Source organism: Tachysurus fulvidraco, chromosome 3 (genome assembly GCF_022655615.1).
Source record: "Tachysurus fulvidraco isolate hzauxx_2018 chromosome 3, HZAU_PFXX_2.0, whole genome shotgun sequence".
In the NCBI taxonomy this organism is placed as follows: Eukaryota; Metazoa; Chordata; class Actinopteri; order Siluriformes; family Bagridae; genus Tachysurus; species Tachysurus fulvidraco.
In genome coordinates this window covers 25,202,302-25,220,545 of record NC_062520.1, presented here as the reverse complement: position 1 = coordinate 25,220,545, position 18,244 = coordinate 25,202,302, and the positions used below count along the sequence as shown (strand labels likewise).

Below are 18,244 nucleotides of genomic sequence, written 5' to 3'. Positions count from 1 at the left end.
TTGAAACGACAATAAACGCTTCTTGAGAATGTTCTCGGGAACAAATTGAAAAGCTGAATGCATCCCTTCTCGTCTGGGGGCTGAATGTTTTCAGTTTTGATGATATTCTGCTACTGACCAATTTTATGGAGATGCAGATTTCATTTTCCAACCGGACTTGGCACCTGCACACAGTGCCAAAGCTACCAGTACCTGGTTTAAGGACCATGGGATCCCTGTTCTTAATTGGCCAGCAAACTCACCTGACCTTAACCCCAAAGAAAATCTATGGGGTATTGTGAAGAGGAGGATGCGATATGCCAGACCCAACAATGCAGAAGAGCTGAAGGCCACTATCAGAGCAACCTGGGCTCTCATAACACCTGATCAGTGCCACAGACTGATCGACTCCATGCCACGCCGCATTGCTGCAGTAATTCAGGCAAAAGGAGCCCCGATTAAGTATTGAGTGCTGTGCATGCTCATACTTTTCATGTTCATACTTTTCAGTTGGCCCAGATTTCTAAAAATCCTTTCTTTGTATTGGTCTTAAGTAATATTCTAATTTTCTGAGATACTGAAATCGAGATTTTCCTCAGTTGTCAGTTATAATCATCCAAATGAAAAGAAATAAACATTTGAAATATATCAGTCTGTGTGTAATGAAAATATAATATACAAGTTTCACTTTTTGAATGGAATTAGTGAAATAAATCAGCTTTTTTGATGATATTCTAACTATATGACGTGTGTGTGTGTGTGTGTATATAAAACAGCAAATGGGGAATAAACCGATAATAAAATGATCAGTGTGTGATTGTAATGTCTGCTATAGGTTTCTGTGTAGAACTGTTAAGGGACAAACAGAAGATGAGCTCTGCATTTTTAGAAAAAAAAGTAAAAGATCATATCGGTTGATTTTATCTGTTGTGCACCGTTTGCTGTAAAGCTCTGTTATGGCTTGTCAAAATGTGTTTATACTGAGAACATCTCAGCTTGTTGCAGACAGATGTGTGCTTCATATGCAATACAGTCATGTGTGTACTCTGATTACTATGATTACTCTTTGTTCCCTGTGACTTTTTATTAATGTTTCAGTTGCTGTTCTTTGGATTATATGACTAATATCCTCAAGCCCCGAAGCGAAGGGTTTTAGAGGTCTGAGAATCATGATTTTTGCCAGAGGTTCTGCTACACAGAGGTTTGTGTGTGCGTGTTGATACCTGCCTGGCTTGCTATCAGTTGGTGTGTCTACAGAGTGAGGTGTGTTGTGGGATTTATTGGGAACTGAAGCCACAACAACTGTGGGGATTTGTAAAATAAAAAATAAGCTGACAAGATCAGCGGAAATACCTGCTATCTGTGTAGAGTGTGATAAAACATTTCCAGGGAAAGAGAAAAACAGGGAGGTTTTATATTCCAATGCTGTTTATTTATTTAGGTTGTGAATTTCTCCAAAAGTAAATATTCAGTACATATAGTAAAGGTTTTGAGTTTCCATAACACCTTCTGTCTCTCTCTCTCTCTCACTCACACTCTGTGTCTCACGCTCTCTCTCTCTCTCTCTCTCTCTCTCTCTCTCTCTCTCTCTCACACACACACACACACACTCTCACTGTCTCTCTCTCTCTCTCTCTCTCTCTCATGCTCTCTCACACTCTCTCTGTCTCTTTCCCTTTGCCAGCCCCTATCTGTCTCATAATATCCGGGGCAGTGGTAGCTCAGAGACATTGGATTACTGATGGGAAGGTTGTGAGCTCAAATCCAAGCGCAACCAAACTGCCACCCCTGGGGCCCCCCGAGTATGGCCCTTAACCCTCAATTGCTCAGCTAAAAGTGTAACTCTGTTTCTTTTGAAATGTTTGTCTGTATCTCTGATGGTTTCAGTTGAACTCTACTGTATGGTGAAGAGTCCGTGTCTCCCTCAGGTGAGCTGCTCAACACAGTCTGCCTTCTCCCCCAAAAGATACATGAATTTCTGTCTTAAAAAATATGTGAGTCTACTGACTGTGTATTAGTGATCTCTCTCTCTCTCTCTCTCTCTCTCTCTCTCTCTCTCTCTCTCTCTCTCTCAAGCAATTACAAAGAACCAGGTACCGAAATATTTTTCAAAGGAATCTTCACAGGTGCATAATCACATAATTGGCAATGGTTTTGTTTATTATTATTATTATTATTATTAATAGCTAGACTATTCAAACCTTTTATCACATGCACGTGTTTTTAAACGTTATTCGTTCATTTCCATGTGTTTTTTTTTTATAAAATTTTAGATTCTTGTATCTGATTCCCTCGAACGAATGAATCATACTCTCATGTATTGTTCACATGAAAAATATATGAAATGTATGTACATAGTTTTCCTAGGACAGGAATATGAAATTATATTTAGTCGCATAATGCGTGCTTACAGAGTTGTGCTTGAAATTGAATATATATTTTAATGCCTTACAGATTTTTGAAGTGTTCTTGATTTTTTTGGATTTGATTTTAAAACTTCTGCTTTGGGACATCAGCTTGTCAGACATTTCAAACCAAACCGTTCCTAAGGTTTTAAGCTATAAAGTCATTAAAAGCAATCCTAAAGAAAACAGACAGGAATACTTAAGCTGGTGTTCTCAGACTTACTAGTGTTTGTAAGTCCGTGTACGGTTTTGCACAAGTTACGGGCTGCCTATTACATTTTTAGCTAAGTAAACTACACATTGCATCAATGATCGAGATTAAATAAAATACGAGTCAACATGTTTGTGTCTAGCTCATGTGCACAGTGAGTGGAAAAAAAAGCAGCAGTGACATTTTCACTGTGCAATTTATTTATTTGTTTTTATGCTCAGGTTTCTGCAAAAATCACAAGGCTGGGTTTTCTAGAGAATGGGACTGAATGTGTCCTGACTTCACTTGTAAAACGAAACGTGTTGAAAAGCAGGACTGACTTATTGTCTAGCTTTGAGCTTGTGTCAATTTACAAATAGCTTTCATTCCAGTCCTTTTTATTAAAAGGTGGGAGAGCGTCAAATGTAATGATGATAAGGAGGTGTGTGAGGGAGTGGCTGAGCGTGCCAAAGGAAAAAAAAAAGTTGTTGTGCATTTGATTTTTGTTTTGGCAACATGTATTAGTGCTATTAGTGCCACTAACTTGGGTTGTATTAGTCACAATACATAGTTTAGTATTATTCGTGGATTTTGTTGTTGATTGTGTCATTATTACCACATCAGAATGCCGGTGATGGCTACGTTTTCAAAAGAATCGAATGGTTATGATCATGTTATCTAGTAGAGAAAGAAAGAGAGTGTTTAATGTAACTCGGCGAAAGGTTTCACTGGTCCAAGAATCTATTCTAGGTTTTAACTCGCAGCGTTCTCCGTTCAGAACATCGTCCACTTGCCTTATGTCTGAAATATTAACAAAAGCTGAGCTGTGCACGTTAAGAATTAATACCGTGGAGATACAGATACAGACAGAGAGGCGATCAAGATCGCGTGGAGACAACAGCGTAGTAGGACCACATACCCACATGCTTGCCGTGCAACTTGGAGTTTCGAAAGGAGCGCACATATTTGAGGTACAACTTCGTGTTGTAAAGATTTCCACACCCATGTTTCCAGATTGCTGAGGCTTACATAGTTTGTCAGGTGTGGCTTTCAGCTGAAACACGACTCACATGATCGTCCTAGACTTAATTAAGAGTGTTTTTAGTGTTTCGGGCACACACCACAGTAATGCAGGCACTGCAGCACTAGCCCTTATCTTACTGAGTATTTATGCAGCAGTGAGATTAATTATATTGCTACTGAAATAAACATACGCAGTGTATGCGTGTATTACTACATTTAGCAGACACACTTATGTGACTTGGATTTTTATTTCAATTTATACAACTGAGCAATTGAGGGTTAAGGGCATTGCTCAGGGGCCCAGCAGTGGCAGCTTGGTGGACCTGGGACTCAAACTCACAACCTTCTGATTAGAAAACCAACATCTTTAACCACTCAGCTACATATTACTACCTATTATACAAGTAGGTCTGTGACTTTAAGCTTAAGTTAGCTTCACTTATTTTACAGACAGGTTCTCTGTCCTGTTTTTTTTTTTTTTTTAATATCAGAATATCTAAAGGCACACATTAGTTTTTCTTAATTGCTTACACACACTTCATATTTCAGAAAGCACGGCTGCTTTTAAATTATCTTAAAACTATACACATCGTCATATATCTATATAACCGTCCATCTATTTTCTGTAGAGTTTATAATGAACAGAGCATCCAATGAACCTGGGGTCTGTCTTAACCTACCAATCAGCCTACAGCACAGCTCTGTGGACCAGAGATGGGGGACTCGAGTCGCATATTTGAGACTTGCTTGACAAATATTAAAAAAAGACTCGACTGGACTTTGACTTGACATTCATGACTCGAGACTTACTTGTGACTTGCACGTGTGACTTACTCCCACCTCTGCCGTGGACTAAAGGAAGAAACCAGAGAACCCAGAGGAAAGCCTAACTATCATAGTAAATCTGAAGAAAAAGCATTTAATGAATGATTGATTGATTGATTCAATCATTCATTCTAAAAGCTATTCATTAGTTAACCGTTTGCATACGGTATATAGTTTCATGTCACGTGTCCACACGTTATCGAATTGAGCTGCTTAGGGATCGGAATGTAGGCAGTGGATCCCACGTGCGTTTCGCTCTCGGTGTCTCGCGCGGAGATTCACTGACGCTCCGAAACCGTGTAGGCGGAGAAAGGGGCGGGGCCACGTCCTGTTTTATCAGTCCACCGCTGCGCGAGCGCATTAAACAATAACAGCGTCTGTGTGTAAGCTGGACAACTGAAGCTTCTGGTCCAGAAACCTGTTTATTTATTTATCTGTTTATTTTTGTTCTAATGAGAATGTGCAGCACTCGGAGCTTGTACACCTTCTCGGATTTCACGGCAGGAGACAGAACGGTGAGTATCTTAGGATAAAGTTAGAAGTAATAAGAGTCTGTTTTTCTCTGTATCTTCTTAACTATATGGTAGAAAAATGACATTACTATGTTTTAAAGTGTCAATTTGTCCCAAGACATTTAGTTTTATCTGTTCATCTATAATGGCCTCCATGTTGGTTGTTAACTTCCTGCAGTACAATTTGAACATCCCTCTGAAACACACTGCTTGTTTTTGTACAGCAAGAGATGGAATAAAGATATATATATATATATATATATATATATGTATATGTAATGGTATATATCTGTGTGTGTGTGTGTGTGTGTGTGTGTGTGTGTGTGTGTATACTTCAACGTGTGTGTGTGTGTGTGTGTATGTATATATATATATATATATATATATATATATATATATATATATATATATATATATATATAAATGGATTGTGGCACATCTTTTGCCTTCAGTGCACCTTTACACTGATGTCAGTAACTTACAAACTAATGCAAACTTTGTGGAGGACGATGATGATAATATCTATGATAGTCATGTGTTGTTTTATTGTGTGTGTGTGTGTGTGTGTGTGTGTGTGTGTGTGTGTGTGTGTTTCTCAGTGTCCATACTAAGCCTAAGAATAAACCCCGGGCTTAGTCGAACGGACCTGAACATGAACAATGATAAAACTTGAGTATGTAACCTAGTGACCCAGAGTTAATGTATCCAATGAAAGAGACTTAAGCACTTTTGTACGTCGCTCTGGATAAGGGTGTCTGCCAAATGCTGTAAATGTAACTGATTAGTTCCTAAACATTATATATATATTTTCAATTATCTCATTAACAATCTATTAGGCTCACCAGTATGTCAGCCAATGGTCTTTAATCCAGTGGTGATTAGAATGTACTTCATTTCACAGCACTACGTGACACGCTTTCTATTACAAATCAAACATTTGCACCCATAACCATTAACCTATAACCGTTTTCACCTCGTCACACAGAGAGAGAGAGTGTCTCATGGCTAATAAGTAACCTGTCCGTTCTTTAACCTGTGTATTCCTACATTCTTTGTGTCACTAGGCAACATTGTTCCTTGACCAGATTCATCATGTTGTATAAAGAGCAAAGCAAAGAGAAGGGAGATTAATGAGAGTGGACTTTTACAAACAGTTGCATAAAGGGAGTGTTTCAACTGCCTACACGGCTTGCACGTAAACAAGGCTAAAGGTTCTGTGTGAGACATTTATTACATGTTTATTGCTTGGAAATGGGAGCACAATGATTTTTATTCTTAGAGTACCGACTTTATATGGTGTGTGACATGATTTTATAGAAGGTTGCACGTTGAAATAATAAAATAAACAGACAGTAAGATCTTTCTTTTTGATCTTAACCCCAGTATGATTTTTGTGCACTTTGTTGTGTTGTACTGGAACGCTGAAAGATTCTGTTTAGATGTCATGGAAGTGCTTCGTGTGGCCGTATATTTCTAGCTGAAGTCGTCTGAGATGAAATCACAACACCGGTCATAAGTCATGACTTATCCCAAATAAGCCTATAATTGCTGATGCTACAAAACACAGTAAATCCTCATACTTTCCAAGGCATCATTATGGCACATCGTCTAATTGGCTGTTTAGGATAAACACAGGCTACTATTTGTACTATAACAAAAACGTACGTTTTCATGACTGACTAACCAGATCTTGTGTTTAAAGTCTTATATAAAATGTAAGGTTTTATCTAAGAAGTCTAGGTCATGACCATTAGTCATAATCATAGCAGAATGAGATCCAGACTGATGGCTGTGTCTCATTTGCAGCCGGTATCTTAGTCAGGATCTGGAAGCAGAGTAATGGGAGTCTGCAAGTTAGGGTTTAGAAAATAAAACGACGAGCGACCGAGTTAAAGAATGACTTTGTCCTGATATCATGCTTCAGGAATTCTTCAGGCCACACACACACTCACTCATTCAAGTTTCAAGGCCAAGAGGAAGGAGGAAAGAGATTTGTTTCTGTGTTATTAAAATCTATGAAATCTACATGCATACGGTTAGCTGTTCACAGCGGTTTCCTCGCGGACGTGTTTGCTTATGGAAAATAGATGACTACTGAAAACGCTGTTGTTCAAGTTTGTTCGAGCGCTGCGTCAGCAATTGTTTACCCTCCTCTTTCATCCGTCTGTCCACACGATATCCCTCCCACTCCGTCTCACTCGTTTATCTGTTCGGCGGCTTCCTCTATGATCGTAGCAGCTTAAGGTCAAGGAATGTTTGACAGAATTATACGACAGCCGTTGTTTATAGAACACACACGATCGGTGCTTATACTGATCGAATAAAAAAAAAAAAAACACCTTCCCTCTTTGTCATGTGGATTGTAGCATGTGGTTCATATCAATATGATCGGAAAACATAGACTGTAAAGAATGTGGAGCAGTTTGTCTTGCCCCAGGTGGTGAAGATCAGAGCTGTGATGATTTAGGAATTTGGAATCATTCAGGACTCAAAATGTGCACTGTGCAATTTAGTGTTTTTATATCTGTGTGGTTTTATGTGTGGATTTAGCTCAACGTTTTGAACACCACCACACATATATTTGTTGTTGTTCATCTTTTACTTGTTATTAGGTTCATGCTCTTAGGACAATTTGTTCTCCCACCCCTGGTGTGTGTGTGTGTGTGTGTGTGTGTGCGTGCTGCTGATCCGGTACACACTAAATGCTTTATGCACCTCCAAATCTCTGGTTACGTCCAGGCTATTCTTCTAACCTTTAACTGAGAAGAATCAATGAATGTGTGTGTGTATCCCCTGAGCTTTTAGTCTCAATCGGTATGAGGTTACACATTCCATTCTGGACCTATTCAACCTCTCCGTCGCCTCTCATTATTTGTCCTTCTTTTGTTTTCTCGTCTCTCCTTCCTGCCCAGCGCCCTCCTTCGTTCCTTTCCACTTCTCCTCTACACTGGCCTTTTCCTGTAAATCAGCCCCTGTTTAGCCCCAGCTACTGTTCTATAATGTGAGAAGAGCATGAGAAAAGTAGCAGGAGGTGCAACGAGTGAACAACACAAAGAACAAATAGAAGGCTTTTATTCGTACCTGATTTGATTACTGATGTGTTTATGGAAAGCAGATGTAACACGTGATCACTGCGTCATGTGTTTACAGTCTTCCTGGTGCAACTCTTTCTGATTTCTTTTTCAATTCATGTTCTTATCTCATTTTACCGGTTGCAGCTTAAATGAATCGGAAGGCTCAGCCGTCTTGTTCATACGCTGTCCTAAATAAAAGTCAGTATTAACTGTGTGTGAATAAGGCTCTCGCGTGGTTATCAGATGCACTGCAGGCCTGGAAACTCTCTCTCACTCTCATTCATTTTCTACCGCTTATCCGAACTACCTCGGGTCATGGGGCGTCTTTGGGCATCAAGGCAGGATACACCCTGGACGGAGTGCCAGCCCATCGCAGGGCACACACACTCTCATTCACTCACGCAATCACACACTACGGACAATTTTCCAGAGATGCCAATCAACCTACCATGCATGGACCAGGGGAGGAAACCCCCGAGGCATGGGGAGAACATGCAAACTCCACACCCAGAAAGCAGAGGCGGGAATCGAACCCCGACCCTGGAGGTGTGAGGCGAACGTGCTAACCACTAAGCCAGGCCTGAAAACTGCTAAGCAATATTCTCACCCCTGTCCTCCTCATGATCATCACAATCCCTGCTTGCGTGTGCACGTGTGTTTAGGTTTGCTATGGGTTAAAGGTGTGGTATTTAACTTGGCTTGAGCAATCATTTAAATGCTGCTTTGCCTTGTATGGAAACACACATACGCAGGCTATCAGCAGTCCAACGTTCCACTTTAAACAGGACACAGAGCTGTGTGGACGCAGTAAAGTCTCCCAGGTAAATCTAAGGTTGTTTTTTTCTTTTCTTTTCTTTTTTTAAATACATACTTCTTAAGGTGTTGCCCATGAGTGTAGGATTGTTTTGACTTCGTCGTGGACAGGAATAATCGGCTTGTTTTGACTGGATGAGTGGAGGCCCTGTCTTTCGCAGATTTTGTGTGTGATTAAATGTATCGCTGAGAAGATCTGCTGAAGCCGTGCTCAGTTGCAACATCTAGCCATTTTAGCTCCAAACAACACAGCGATGCTTTTATACGAGACAGACTGTATATAAAGACTTTTCTTTGTTTCCATAGCAGTAGATATTAATGGTGTGTGTCCATATTATGTACCGTGTTGCAGAGTATTTTCCTTTCTCTAATAAGTGTTTACCAGACCTTTGTGTTACGGAGTCCTGTGACACATCCATCACAGATAAGCCCTTGTTTGAGTGTGACACAGCCATAGTTACTCACTCGTTATGTACTGAAGGTTATGTGGAGATTCTGTAAAATAAAATAGTCACTCATACAAACCCTGTAAAAGAGAAATAGATCAGCATTTAAGTGCAGGTCTTGCTGTTCATTCTGTATAATAACTAGTGTTACTACTGTGTGTGTGTGTGTTGTCTGGGTGAGTGCAGTGTTACTACTGCACCTGTGTGTGTGTGTGTGTGTATGTGTGTGTCTGTGTGCGCAGTGTTACTACTGCACCTGTGTGTGTGTGTGTGTGTGTCTGTGTGCGCAGTGTTACTACTGCACCTGTGTGTGTGTGTGTGTGTGTGTGTGTGTGCAGTGTTACTACTGCACCTGTGTGTGTGTGTGTGTGTGTGTGTGTGTGTGTGTGTGTGTGTGTGTGTGTGTGTGTGTGTGCAGTGTTACTACTGCACCTGTGTGTGTGTGCAGTGTTACTACTGCACCTGTGTGTGTCTGTGTGTGTGTGTGTGTGTGTGTGTGCAGTGTTACTACTGCACCTGTGTGTGTCTGTGTGTGTGTGTGTGTGTGTGTGTGTGTGTGTCTGTGTGCGCAGTGTTACTACTGCACCTGTGTGTGTGTGTGTGTGTGTGTGTGTGTGTGTGTGTGTGTGTGTGTGTGCAGTGTTACTACTGCACCTGTGTGTGTGTGTGCAGTGTTACTACTGCACCTGTGTGTGTGTGTGTGTGCAGTGTTACTACTGAACCTGTGTGTGTGTGTTGTGTATATGTGTGTGCAGTGTTACTACTGTACCTGTGTGTGTGCGCAGTGTTACTACTGCACCTGTGTGTGTGTGTGTGTGTGTGTGCAGTGTTACTACTGCACCTGTGTGTGTGTGCGTGTGTGTGTGCAGTGTTACTACTGCACCTGTGTGTGTGTGCGTGTGTGTGCAGTGTTACTACTGAACCTGTGTGTGTGTGTGTGTGTGTGTGCAGTGTTACTACTGAACCTGTGTGTGTGTGCAGTGTTACTACTGCACCTGTGTGTGTGTGCAGTGTTACTACTGCACCTGTGTGTGTGTGTGTGTGTGTGTGCAGTGTTACTACTGAACCTGTGTGTGTGTGTTGTGTATATGTGTGTGCAGTGTTACTACTGCACCTGTGTGTGTGTGTGTGTGCAGTGTTACTACTGCACCTGTGTGTGTGTTGTGTATATGTGTGTGCAGTGTTACTACTGCACCTGTGTGTGTGTTGTGTATATGTGTGTGCAGTGTTACTACTGCACCTGTGTGTGTGTGTGCAGTGTTACCACTGCACCTGTGGGTGTATGTGTGTGTGCAGTGTTACTACTGCACCTGTGGGGGTGTGTGTGTTGTGTGTGTGTGTGTGCGCAGTGTTACCATTGCACCTGTGTGTGTGTGCAGTGTTACCATTGCACCTGTGTGTGTGTGTGTGTGCAGTGTTACCATTGCACCTGTGTGTGTGTGTGTGCAGTGTTACCATTGCACCTGTGTGTGTGTGTGTGCAGTGTTACCATTGCACCTGTGTGTGTGTGTGTGTGTGTGTGCAGTGTTACTTCTGCAGCTGGGGTATAATTACATATTGTTTTACCTATAGTGGAACCCACTAATATTCGTCGGCTCATTGGTTTATGTTATCCATTCATCTGTCAATAATCTGCTCACTCATTTAATATACACTGTGTGTGTGTGTGTGTGTGTGTGTGTGTGTGTGTGTGTGTGTACATGTATAGACATGTGATTCTACAACCATAGCATTAAAAGGATTTAATGTCCTTAATACTAGGTGTTAGATTGCATTGTTTGGATCCCAGCCCTTGATCACTGTTGAAAACGTATGTGAATGTTATAACGCGTTATAATGCACCGAGCGGTCAGATTCGACGCAGTTTAGAGCAGTTTAACGCTGAGGTTTGTACAGAGTGTGTTCACGTGGCCTCTGCGTTCTCTCTTCCTGGATTTGTTATTTCACTGTGACTCTGTTGCTATGGAGATATTCCACTTCCCTCTAGAGTACATTGCCCTGTTTGGAGTCCGTGCCACAATTCAAATGCACATTCAAAGCGAGAGCGAAGGCAAGCTGGGGGGAGTTGTGGTATTTTCCAGTAGCCGAGTCCAGACGTCAAACAGAATGTTCTGTATCTGGCAGGAAGATGTATTTCACTTTCTTTCTTTCTCTTCCCAAGAAGTAAGCACTGGCATTCTTGCTGGACTTTTTTATAGACCATCGGCCCCCCTCTCTCTCTCTCTCTCACACACACCCACACACGTTCATAAGACTATTACTCACTTTCTCCTCCCCACATTTACCTCAGACATGAGCTTCCCTCATTTCTAACGGTCCGTTTTGTAGGGTTTCCCCTCACACTCTGTTTCTTCTCGTCCTTCAGGATGGGTGCCGGAGACTCCGACTGACTCTGCACGACCAAACCCAGCAGCAGCCCCCCGTAGGAAAGGTAAGACCCTGATTACTCCAGAATACAAACACCAGCTCACATGTATTATAGAAAGAGGAAAGGCACTGAGCATAAAATTCACATTAGATGGAAGAAATCCTTCATTCATTTACAGTAACACTACAGTTTACTTGCTTGTACAGTACATGAGCTCTTTTCTCCAGGCTCTAAGCTTTCTCCTAGAGTTTATACTGCCTTGTTTATGTCCTTAGTCATAACTACTTTGGGTGAAAGTGATTACTTCTGCATCTTCTAAACCGTCTTCATGTAACGTTCCTTTTCTCTTTATGAATCAATTCTTTCCTGGAAGAAGGTCAGACTTCAGCGAAAATGAAAACGTCTGTAGTCCTAGACAGATGGGGCTTTTTACGCAAGACTCTCTTCGAGGACCACAGTCTCATTGTTTCACATACCCCGAATTGCATAACATCCCCTCCCTGGTGTTCTAGCCCATCTGTCCAGATTTTCTCCTCCTCCACTTCATTGTGTGTGTGTGTGCGTGTGTGTTTGTGTGTCCATAAAGACTGTCTGAGATTTTTCTGTTCATGGGCCAGGGGACAAAACATTCTCTTTTCTTGATCTTTATTCAGAATGATTTCCTTTTTTTTTCTAAAATAGAAAAAGTCAATACTTAATGACGCATAAACGAAGCACCATACAGTACAAACAGCAGGGAAAAGCTTACACCCTGAGGGCTATGAAACCCTAAAGCTCTAAACATGACGAAAGTTCTGAGTAATTAACAAATCATTTCTAAGGCAAGCTGAAACAGTTTGCACAACAGAAGTTGCTTTATTCATTTATTTTTAATGAACATGCAACGTTGCCTGATCAATCACCCTGTCGGTTTTATCGTTCCAGCCGATCGGGAGAGCGTTCGCTCTGGTGCAGCCGACGAGCGAGAGGCAGCCGCTAAAGGACGAACCCTTCAAAGTCGAAGAGAAAGTCGAAGTCATAAAGGTGAGATTTGTGGGCGGGGATTTAGCAATTTTAGGTTTTTGTGCATAATAACAACAGTCGTGATGTAAAAGAGAGTGCGTCAGCTTAAATTCCAGGGACCTCTCCAATCCTGTCGTGATTTCACAACAAACTGGCCTACATCAGCATGAGCATTGCGCAAGCGTGTGTCCCAAGGTGTGGTGATGTTAAGTGTGTGTTTGTGTTTCAGGTGTATCTGCAAGCACAGAAAAAGGAACAGGACCGGAATCAGCAGAGTTTGAAAATGCTCTCGGATGAGGTTACACAAATAAAAGAGGTCCGTCAGGCTGCCTTGTAACATCACGAGTTCTTTAGGGCATTGTTTCATGCTTTGTGTGTAGTGTGTATTGTGTAGTGTGTGTGTGTATCTCTGAGTCACAAGTACTCTCTTTTCCAGGTGCGATACTGTTTGAAGAGCCTGAGAGAGCAGATGGCAGCAAAAAACCACAGAACGGAGCACAAGGCAAGAGACGTGTGTGTGTGTGTGTGTGTGTGTGTGTGTGTGTGTGTGTGTGTGTGTGTGTGTGTGTGTGTGTGTGTGTGTGTGTGTGTACAAATAATAGTGCGATGAGTATGGACAACAGGACAAGGCATGAACCAGTTCCTGTCTCTTGCTCTTTCAGGTGCAGTTAACTCAAGCTGGTATGAACAGAGGACAGTTTGCTCTGACAACACTATCAAAACAGGACAATGAAGACAAACAGGTACAAGGTTTTCATTTGGCCTTTGATATCACACACACACCGACACAAACACACGCTGTAATGCTTGTATACACACTGACATACACAAGCCTGACACCTGGATGTATATAGAACCTGGATACACAGTTTGGTACTGAAAGCTACTCGCATATACAGTATATGACAAAAAACCCACATCCATCACATTCTGCAGCTTTATGTGGTTTCTAGATTAACCGTTCCGCAAGCATTCCACATAATGTACAGCGGGGCACTTATTGTCCAAAAACCATTCGCAGTGAGCGCACGAACATAATGTGCTTTTATAAAGCTTTTTTTAAATTCCAGAGGAGTTTGTGAATAGACAGATTAAGTTCCCACACAGAGCTCTCTGTGTGTGTGAGTGTAGAGATTTAGCCATGCCTGAGAAACGAATGGAAAAAGTTAAGTGCTGCCTTCACAGTCAGAGCCAACACCCTGATGACGTGCACACACACACACACACACAGTGCCTTCCTCTTCTGGTTTCTCTTGCCTTTCCTCCTTCTCATTTAATTTCTATAAATATTCCCAAGGAAAGTTTTTTTTTTTAGTTTCCAAGAAAAGAAAAATTACAATAGAGTTCAATGTAACTTGTGTATGTAAAAAAATAAATAAATAAAAAGCACAACATCAGCACTTCCATAATACAAGTCAGAAGCACTACGATCTACGCTAACTTTCTGTTTCTCTCTATTAGGAGCTTGTGGATGAGCAGGAGCGAGACAGGATGAGGGAAGTCAGCAAGCGACTGTATACTCAGCTTCAGGAGGCGGAGAAGAGACACCAAGATGAGAAGGAGAAATTACAGGTGAGTCTCTTAATCCATACATAATCATTAAAGGTGTACACGCACTCACTACACACACCTATGTAAGAACCTGTATGGTCAGATAAAGGGGTTTACATCATTTCTTTTTTTTTACCCAGGGCATACAAGGTGGGGTTAGTCGGGGTGTGTTGCCGGTACTAGTCTAGCTCTATGCGTCACAATAATTGACTGATGCCTCATTTTTTCTCAATGAAGTAATGCTCTCTTCTGTGCTAATGTTAGCTTCCTGAACAGATACAGATACAGGTGGCATACAGGTGACGTCAGTGATCCTATAAAAACCCTACAGAAGTATCTCTGGAGCGTTTCCATTTAAATGTTTTCATTTAATTGTATTTGGAAAAATTGACTTGTGTATCCCTAAACAAGTGTTAAGCAAGTATTCTCAATAGGGTGTGTGTGTGTGTGTGTGTGTGTGTGTGTGTGTGTGTGTGTGTGTGTGTGTGTGTGTGTGTGTGTGTGTACTTTTGTCTATCTGTCTTTCTAGATGAATATATGATGTGTATGTGTGTATAACATGTATCTCTGTCATCCTTTGCGTATTACTTAACAACGTAATAGTCTTAATCTTAATAAAAAATGCCAGATATGTAATCGTAAGCGCAGATTTTTATATTTCCTATTCACAAATTCAACATTCACATAAAAACCCTGCTTTCTGGATACCCCACTTTCTCTCAGTCTCTCCAATCAGGGCGGTCTCGGGAACTTATCATGTCTCTGTCCCCCCTCAGGCCGAGGCAGGTCAATACATTAGGCAGCTCTCTGAGCAGAGCGATCAGCTTAAGGAAGCTCAGGTTAACGCACAGCAGCAGGACCAGCGGATCAGAGAGCTCCAGAGGCTGATGGGAGGCATGGAACACGAGAGTTCGTCTCTCAGGGAGGAGTTAATGACCAGGGAGGCGGAGCTATTGCGGTTACATGAGCTGAAAGAGGAGGGGCAAGCTGACAGGGAGAGGTGAGTAAACCACAAGGGCTCATAGTCCATCGGTCTGTCTAGTCCACCAGTCCATCTTCTAGCCTTTGTGACAAAGAGCAGCAGTAGAGTTGACTGGGAGTTTAAGAGTCAGGGGCAATGACTACATTCTGTAAGACCAATAGTTAGAGTTTGCTATTTTCTCAGTCTGTGATGATTTAAAAGGTCACTGTGCATTTTGTAGATTGGAGAATTTGGAGAAGGACAATGCCATCCTTAAAGAGAAGATACACCACCTTGATGATATGCTCAAGAGCCAGCAGAGGAAACTGAGACAGATGATTGAACAGGTATAAAGTCACATCTGGATGGACGGCATCCTGTTTTACACATTTTTATAAACAGTCACACTCACGTTTTCCCCCTCATACAGCTGCAGAACTCGCGAATGGTGATTCAGGAGAGGGACCGTGTCATCAGAGAACTAGAGGAGAAAGTTGCTTTCCTTGAAGCAGAGGTTAGCACACACATGCGCATACACACACACACACACATTTATTTCCACACACATTTTGTACATACTTTCTCTTGGATTTTATCACATGGATCTATCACTTGTTTGTACAGAATACAGAGCTGCGTGATCAGATGGACTATTTCCTGAATGGACAAAGGTCAAACTCTGGCTTGTTGTCAGATCCCAATGCTCAAATTGTCTACAGGTAACACAGCCATACACACACGCGCACACACATGCAAACAAATAAGCTCCATACAAATAAAATGCATACTAAAAGTATCTTCTCTCTCTCTCTCTCTCTCTCTCTCTCTCTCTCTCTCTCTCTCGTCCGCAGTAAGCCTCTGAAGCCGTCCACACAAAGCAGCAAGAACCTGCCGTTCATTAAAGTCATAGAGATCAAGTCATGAACACGGATCTTATCTCAAAGCTGTTAGCACGTTATTGTAACGCGTATCTGAATGCATCAGGTCGACGGGTGGCTCCGTACATGCTCAAGCACAACAGACCGTAGTAACGCTACACAGCGCCTCGTGCTAAGAACCACAGCGGCTTTCTGCACTTGTTGTCTATCGTCCTGACTACGGATGTACACAACATGCATCGTATCGCAAATCATTGTATTTTATGTAACGAATGTTATTTCAGTTCAATGTAAATAGTCTAGATGTAGGTTTTAACATCACAGTGTGTCTGTGAGCATGCATATACTGACTTGAACTTGAGGTGTTAAATATCTGTAGACGAGCTTTTTTAACCAGAAATGAATGAAGACAAAGCAGAACTGAGTAAAGAGAGGGAGTGAATGATGTGGTATAGTATTCCTTTGAGTCTGGCTCTCTGAACACAATCCCCACAGGAAACATCGTGTACCTTTTGACTTTCTCTCACTCTTTCTGTTTAACCTGGAGTTGAATTACAAAGTTAGTCAGATTACTAAACAGACATGGCTTATGTTCATCAACTTAGAGTGAGGGAGCAGCTAGCTTTACCAGTTGCTTGGTCTTAATGAAGGAATTTTAGAGTATCTGTACAGATTTAAGTGCCCGGATAAGGTGACAACAATTATTCCACAATCTTTTTAATTCAAAAATATATCCACAATGGGTAAACTGGTATAAACCGGTTTCATTTGATATGGAAACTCAAACCACACCAGTGGTTTTGTGCTGTCGAGAAACACTCGTATTGAATTTCAGCCGTTAGTTTCAGATCTTTTCTAAACACCGAATCTAAATTACACCCTTAGTATTGTTCAGGTCAAAAACTACTAGAATGTTCACCTAATTGTAAGTTGTCAGGACGCCTACTGTCCTACAATATCTGACTGTTTCAATCAAACATACATTTTCCACATGTACACATACTCCAAAATGCCTTGAAGAAAACTGAGAGACTCCGTTTGCTGTTAGGACAATAAAATAAACGTATGAAGTAACAATCCTCATTACTTGGAGTTAAAGAAGAATCGTGCTAATTTCATGTATATAAAAAAACATTTTTGGAAATTGGAATTTTTTTTTGATGTATATATATTTTTACTTGAAATTCTGAATTCCTGCTTCTTGTGTATTTATGTCCTTAACTGTCCATAAATGGCCTTCAACTTTGCACTTACCGTCTGCGTTTTATTTAATAGAAAACTATTTTTTGTAGTGAAGCGAGCGCTTTTACAGTCGCTGTATTAATTACCATGTATATTTATGCAAAATTATGTTTTAATAAAGTGATCAAAAGTATTTTTTCGATTTTTTTTTTCTGTTACAGTACTGTGGCTGTGAGCTTTTTTGGCCTTTGGTTAGTCTTGTTTAGATTTATGGTGGCATCATTGTTCTATAAACGCTTTATGAATTGCAGCAGCTCCATGTAGTTAACCTTAAATACCTGAATAATAAATATGCATAACCTGGGTAAATTCTCATATAAATCACTCAGACTGAGAAAGTCCCTGCTTTCACTTCAGTCCGAGAGTAAATTAAATTTCTTTATTAGTCCCTTCAGGATTTAACGATTTTACGATTGCAGAAATAAACAAAAAAATAGATCTCCAATATGCAATTTTTTTCGATTACCACAGATTTTTTTTTTTGCAGATTTGGGGCAAGACTTGTCATGTGACGTCACAATGTACACTCCGCCAAAGCCCCTTTCAGGTAACGTGTGCCGAATATAAGCACAGCTATTACAGAATATCGATTCATATGTGTCTTCTCTGGTAGGAGTTTTAAAGTAGAATCCCATGCTTGCAATTTTCGCTGAGTCATCAGGATTTCTATAAAATAGAACACAATAGAATAGAATTTTGATAAAACCGGCAGCAAAATTATGCATTTTCAGCCACAACAATCACAAAAAAAAACAAACAAACAAAAAAACCCTGAAATCCTGAAGGTAATAATTAGAAATCATTTGTCTGCATTTCAAAAAAGTTCTGTACAGTTACTGGTGTAATCGCAGAAACAACGCCACCCAGTGGTTAGGAAAAATTCCTTGCTCGCAAAGAAGGGATCTCTTTATTTAGATCTATTTAAATAATTAGATCTGGTGACTGAGTACAAATAATGTTTATGGAACCAGTTTG

The 18,244-nt window shown here is 41.0% G+C and overlaps 1 protein-coding gene across 2 annotated transcripts; it reads left to right on the top strand.

Moving 5' to 3' along the window:
- Positions 1-4,778: 4,778 nt before the first annotated feature.
- tuft1a (tuftelin 1a) lies at positions 4,779-17,402 on the top strand. 2 transcript variants are annotated; one of them, XM_047811575.1, is made up of 12 exons: positions 4,779-4,937; positions 11,633-11,698; positions 12,560-12,658; positions 12,867-12,953; positions 13,074-13,139; positions 13,300-13,380; positions 14,099-14,209; positions 14,965-15,188; positions 15,391-15,496; positions 15,580-15,663; positions 15,774-15,868; positions 16,001-17,402. In XM_047811575.1, the coding sequence occupies exons 1-12, from the start codon at positions 4,875-4,877 to the stop codon at positions 16,071-16,073; spliced, it is 1,155 nt and encodes a 384-aa protein (XP_047667531.1). In that variant the 5' UTR covers positions 4,779-4,874; the 3' UTR covers positions 16,074-17,402. The 2 variants fall into 2 exon arrangements, with proteins under 2 accessions (XP_047667531.1, XP_047667530.1); XM_047811574.1 differs by lacking the exon at positions 4,779-4,937 and adding an exon at positions 11,215-11,430.
- Positions 17,403-18,244: the final 842 nt, after the last annotated feature.